This window comes from Orycteropus afer, unplaced genomic scaffold (genome assembly GCF_000298275.1).
Source record: "Orycteropus afer afer isolate SDZICR_OR568_19922 unplaced genomic scaffold, OryAfe1.0 scaffold00058, whole genome shotgun sequence".
NCBI classification, from domain to species: domain Eukaryota; kingdom Metazoa; phylum Chordata; class Mammalia; order Tubulidentata; family Orycteropodidae; genus Orycteropus; species Orycteropus afer.
In genome coordinates this window covers 12,961,452-12,968,021 of record NW_006921645.1, presented here as the reverse complement: position 1 = coordinate 12,968,021, position 6,570 = coordinate 12,961,452, and the positions used below count along the sequence as shown (strand labels likewise).

Genomic DNA, 6,570 nt, shown 5'->3' with positions numbered 1-6,570 from the left:
CAATCCTACTTCGTAGTGATACTGCCTCAGAAACCCAAGGAGGGGTCGCTATGAGTCGGGGCCGACTCGACGGCAAACAACAACAACAACAACAACTCGGGAAAGGATCAAAACTGGAGATCTTGAATAGAGTGGGAGGAAAAACGTGGAACAAAATCTAAAAACACAATGACCAGAATTACTGGTTGGATAGAGTCTGGAAGGACCCCAATACTATGGTCCTGGGATACACTTTGAGCCTGGAATAAAACTCACTCCCAGGGGCTGGCTCTCAGCCCAATAGTAAACATGACGTACACACAGACCACTCAACCCAGGGTGATGCACCCACATACTCTATGGAGATGCATGCCTTGGAGCAATCGACCACAGGGCATCAGAGGGGGGGAAGAAAAGATGGAGAACCAACAACACACCATCATTCACTGAAAGGTAGAAACCAAGACAAGGATATTGGATATAATGTAATAAGCAAAAGCAGAAGAAATGGTAATCATCCAGCAGTCAGGGAGACAGGCAGTTAGCATAGGACCTGCATTAGGAGGTTGGAAGGAATTCTTTTCTCCCTGGAGAGGAAGAAAATGACATATTCTAGTTGTCATTTTCCTTCCATGGAGATTTTCAAGTTTTTGAGAAGACTATTCTTATGTAGCTTTTTTGTTGTGAAAGATTATTTCATTGAGGAAATTTCAAGTGAAGCAGTGATAAGAAGGTGCTATTTCACATTTTGATCATTTGGAAGCAATCAGAACAAGACTGGTAGGAAAGGCGCTGCTGGAGGAGTGACTTCTAACAGAGGAGGGAGAAAGAGCTGTGAAGCACTACAAACACATCTTCCTTTCACCCATCCCTCCTCAGAGAGATCCTGCAAGAGATTCAGCGTCTACGTCTGGAACATGAGCAGGCCTCCCAACCCACTCCTGAGAAGGCCCAGCAGAATCCCACATTGCTGGCAGAGCTGCGGCTCCTGAGGTAAGTCCGAATGCTACACCATTGTCCCCAAACTGTAATCTACTTCTGTAGGAATATTTTTCTCAGGAAACCAAATTAATGGGATAGGATCAATTTATCAATATAGTTAGTCCTATTAGAACAGACAGCTCAAGACAGTTACTCATTCAGTTATTGCTTCATATATTTGGGTTCCACTATTAACCACTCTGGGAACTTCAACCATCATTACAGAGCTAGTTAAATACCAGTCTCCCAGCTCCAGGGCCAACAGTGCAGTGTTAATATTTTTGAGAATGCTTTAAGAAAACCATGTGCTATAGTTCATCTTCTTACCTTGCTAATTAATCTGACTTAAGAGACTCTTGGCAAGAGTAGTGCTGTCTCTTTCCTATGACTATATTCCCATGGGACTTCATACACAGAGCAAGTCCCCGCTGAAGAGAAGAGTGCTTCATACCCACATCATCTGAAACATGAAATCAAGTGGGAGTCCCTTGTACCATGGTTATGATGCCTTCCTACTTCAACATAAATACAAATATCTTAGGAAGAGAGGAACTAAGGAAGTAGATCAGAATTGAGATAGAGAATCCAAGATACAGCTATTGGTCTCTTCCCATCAGGAGCAAAGGAGAGTAAAGGAAACCAAGCACTCAAGGGAGAAATTAGCCACAGGACTAAAGGCCCACCCACAACCCACAGCATCTTCTAGCCTGAGACCAGAAGAACTAGATGGTGTCTCGCACAACTACCAATAGTTCTGACCCAGGATACGATAGAAAGTCCCAGTTAGAATGGGAGAAAAATGCAGAACAAAACTAAAAAAAAAAGACCAGACTGTATAGTAGAGCTGACAAGGGACAAGATTGTAGTAACTTCTTGGTCACATCCAGCTACCCAGAGGGAGCGAGCAGTTGAACCTGTGGGCTCAGGACCATAGTCACAGGGGACATCAAGCTCAATTGGCATAACATACTACACAAAACATTGCTCCATCTCCTACTTAGGTGAGTAGCGACTGGAATCTCTTGCAAGCAGCCATCTAGATGCTACAATGGGTCTCTGCTCGTCCAGAGCAAAAAAGAATGAGGAAAACCAAAGATTCATGGTGTGGTAGTTTTGTTTGTGTGTCAACTTGGCTGGGCCTGGTTGAGTGGCTGGGCAGCTGGTGGTAGTTAATCCCCATGAGGAGATTGGCAATCAACTCCATGGTGGGATCTACCACAAACAGCTGGGTAGCTGCCTTTGGATATGTGGTCTGCTTCCTGAATATAAGGAGAAGCCTTGGGAACGGTCTCTAGCCTATGGCATGCTTGGACCCTGCATGTAGCCATGTCGTTGCTCAGCAGCCTGCTGTGTTCTGCTGCCCTTGGGACTTACAATGGACTTAAGCTAATGGCCTGCCATGTGGTCTGGTAACATCGGGACTATGCCTTTTTACTTGTCAACCTTGGGACTTCCCGCCTCAGCAGCCAGTAGCTGTTTGAGTGAAGAAATGCCTTTAGCTCCAGTGGGCCGGGAGCAGGAGGCAGAGCTGGACCCCAAGGTTGAGGGGCTTTCACCTAGCCCCTAGAACCTGGCACTTAGAACTTGGGCTTCTAGCCTCCAAATATAAGAATAAACTGCTTGTTAAGGCCATCCCATTTGTGGTATATTTCTTGTCAGAGCTGCCCTAGGTAACCAGAACAGAATTTGGTACCAAGAGAGTGGGGTGCTGCTCTGACAGATACCTAAAATATGGAAACAGAAGTGGAGACCAAGGAAATGGAAGCAGAGCTGCCTCAGCCTGAAAGGGTAGGAGGACCATGGCCTTTGGGGATGGAACAATCACAGGCCCCTAGAACCAGGCCTTCACCAACTTGGTTCTGGAGTGTGGGGCTGCTCGTTCATGTGAACCAGTGGGATGGAGCCATACCACTGCCCAAGAGTAAGGGGGTGGGGCTGCCATGCCCAAGAGGGAAAGAAATGGGGCCTGCCAGGCGAAAGGGGTGAGGTTGCCACTTAGAGGCATTAGGAGACTGGAGCCACCCAGTGAGGAGACCTGTACAGATGCCACCCAATAAAGATTTGTACAGATGCCAAGTTGACAAGGGGTGGAATTGTGGTAGTTTGGTTTGTGTATCAACTTGGCTGGGCCTGGTTGAGTGGCTGGGCAGCTGGTGGTAGTTAATCCCCATGAGGAGACTGGCAATCAACTCCATGGTGCGATCTACCACAAGCAGCTGAGTAGCTGCCTTTGGGTACGTGGTCTGCTTCCTGTATATAAGAAGAAGCCTTGGGAATGGTCTCTAGCCTATGGCACACTTGGACCCTGCATGTAGCCGTGTCATTGCTCAGCAGCCTGCCATGCTTTGCCAACCTTGGGACTTACAATGGACTTAAGCTAATGGCCTGCCGTGTGGTCTGGTAACATCAGGACTATGCCTTTTTACTTGTCAACCTTGGGGCTTCCAACCTCAACAGCCAGCAGCTGTTTGAGTGAAGAAATGCCTCTAGCTCCAGTGGGCCAGGAGCAAGAGGCAGAGCTGGACCCCAAGGTTGAGGGGCTTTCACCTAGCCCCTAGAGTCTGGCACTTTGAATTGGACTTAAAGCCCCCAAATTATAAGAATAAACTCCTGTTTGTTAAGGCCATCCCATTTGTGGTATATTTCTTGTCAGAGCAGCCCTAGGTAACCAGAACACATGGAAACTATTAGTCCAAGCACTGGTACACCATGCGATCCACAGCCTATACAACTATGAGACCAGAAGAACTAGGTAGTGCCCGGCTACCACTGTCAACCACTCAGAGAGGGATCTATGTAGGAGATCCTGGATAGAGAGAGAGAACAATGTGAAACAAAACTCGAAACCATTTGGGACAAAAAAAGGGGGGGGGGGACCAGGTTTGCTGGTCTGATAGAGCCTGGTATAACTACTGAGACTATGACCCCTAGCTGCCGTTCAGGTCTGGAATTGAACCCACTCCTGTGGCTTCCAGCCAAACAAAAGACAGGCATATGAGTTGAACATTTACCTGAAGTAGATACACTCCTTGGAGGGGACAATCATGGGAGACAGAAGGGCTTTTTATGCATAGGGAGACAGCTCAGGGGACAGGAGTGCATGGAGGGATGGACACAGGGAAGAGGTAACTATTAGGAGGAAGTGGGAAGGGAGCTGTGCATTGGGGTAAATTGTAGTCAGTGTCATGAGACTGTGTGTGAACTGCTATATTGAAAGTGAATTTGCTCTGTATACTTTCACCCAAATCACAATTTAAAAAAAAAAAAAAAGATCGGACTTATTGGACTTACAGACACTAGAGGAACCTTCGAAACTGTTTGCTCTAATATGCCCTTTTACTCTGGAACTGAAGCCATTTCTGGAAGACACCTTTCAACCAAATAATGGATTGGCCTGTAAAATAAACAATAACACCTGTGAGGAACATGCTCCTTTAAACAATCAACTATAGGAGACGAAACAATCAGCATTTACACAAAAGCACAGATGGGGACCACCAGTTATCTGTCAGTTTGTCACTGTGGTGGCTTGTGTGTTGCTGTGATGTTGGAGGCTATGACATTGGTATTTCAAATACCAGCAAGGTCATCCATGATGGCCAGATTTCAGCTTTGCTTCCAGACTAAGAAGGAGGACCTGGCAATCTGCTTCTGAAAAAATCGACCAGTGAAAACCTTATGAATAGCAGCAGGACACTGTCTGATATAGTGCCAGAAGATGAGCTCCCCAGGTTGGAAGGCACTCAGAATATGACTGGGGAAGAGCTGCCTTCTCAAAGTAGAGTCAACCTTAATGACGTGGATGGAGTAAAGCTTTCAAGACCTTCATTTGCTGATGTGGCATGACTCTAAATGAGAAGAAACATCCATTAATAATTGGAACATGGAATGTACAAAGTATATAAATCTACAAAAATTTAATGAAATGGAACACATAAAAATTGATATTCCAGGCATTAGTGAGCTGAAATGGACTAGTATGGACTATTTTGAATCAGAAAAAATATATGGTCTACTACGCTCGGAATGACAGATTGAAGAGGAATGGTATGGTATTCATTGTCAAAAAGAACTTCAAGATCTATCCTGATGCACAGTGCTGTGAGTGAAGGGATTATAACCATACCCTGAAAGGAAGACCAGTTAATACAACTACTATTCAAATTTATGTACCAACCATGAATGCCAAAGATAATGAAATTGAAGATTTTTACCAACTTCTACAGTCTGAAATTGATCAAACATGTAATCAGGATGCATTGATATTTGCTGGTGATTAGAATGCGAAAGTTGGAAACAGAAGAAAAATAGGTAGCTGGAAATTGTGGCTTTGATGATAGAAACAACACCAATCTCATGATAGAACTTTTTAAGACCAATGAGTTACTCATTGCAAATACTTTTTTCATCAAAATAAATGGCAACCATTCCTGTGGAACTCACTGGAATCAAATTGACTACATCTGTGGAAAGAAATGATGAAGCAGCTCAATATCATCAGTCAGAATAAGCCCAGAGACCAATTGCAGAAAGACCACCAAATGCTCATGTTCGAGTTAATGGTGAAGCTGAAGAATATTAAAATAAGTCAACGAGAACCAAAATATGACCTTGAGTATATCCTGACTGACTTTAGTGACATCGCAAAAATAGATTTGATTCATTGAAAATTAATTACTAAAAACCAAATAAATTTTGGGATGACATCAAGGACATCATACATGAAGAAAGCAAAAGGTCATTAAAAAGACAGGAAAGAAAGAAAAGAACAAAGTGGTTGTAGGAAGAGACTCAGAAACTTGCTGTTGAATATACAGTAGTGAAAGAGAATGGAAGAATTGATGAAGTAAAAGAGCTGAACAGAAGATTTCAAAGGGCAGCTTGAGAGGACAAAGTCAAGTATTACAATGAAATGTGAAAAGGCCTGGAGTTAGAAAACCAACAGGGAAAAACACACTTAGCATTTCTCAACCTGAAAGAACTGAAGGAAAAATTCAAGCCTCAAGTGTCAGTACTGAAGAATTAATTGGATGGGCAAGATAATGAATAACACAAAGAGCATCCAATGAAGATGGAAGGAATACACAGAATCACTGTACCAAAAAGAAATTATCACTCACTGTTCAAGCATTTCAGAAGGTAGCATATGATTAAGAGTCAAAGTTATTGAAGGAAGAAGTCCAAGCTGTACTGAAGGCATTGACAAAAACAAGGCTCCTGGAATTGACAAAATACCAGTTGAGCTACCTCACCAAACAAATGCAAAATTGGAAAGAAATTCCCAGTTTCAAATCTCATCTATGGCAAGAAATTTGGAAGACAACTACCTGGCCAACTGACTAGAACAGATCCATATTTGTGCCTATTCCAAAGAAAGGTGATCTAACAGAATGCAGAAATTATTGAACAATATCATTAATATCACATGCTAGTAAAGTTTAGCTAAAGGTAATTTTTAAATAGTTGCAGTAGTGCATACAAGGAACTGCCAGAGATTCAAGCTGGATTCAGAAGATGCTGAATAAGGGATATGATCACTGATGTCAGAGGGATCTTGGCTGAAAGCAGAGAATACCAGAAAGGTATTTACCTGTGTTTTATTGAGTGTGC

At 43.4% G+C, this 6,570-nt stretch overlaps 1 protein-coding gene across 1 annotated transcript in view; it reads left to right on the top strand.

Annotated features, from left to right (window-relative positions):
* Positions 1–6,570, top strand: part of DTNB (dystrobrevin beta) — a 511,730-nt gene that overhangs the window by 454,177 nt on the left and 50,983 nt on the right. The window contains exon 13 of the mRNA XM_042780738.1: positions 859–972. Within this exon, the coding sequence (XP_042636672.1) occupies positions 859–972 (114 nt within the window). The remainder of the gene's footprint in view (positions 1–858; positions 973–6,570) is intronic.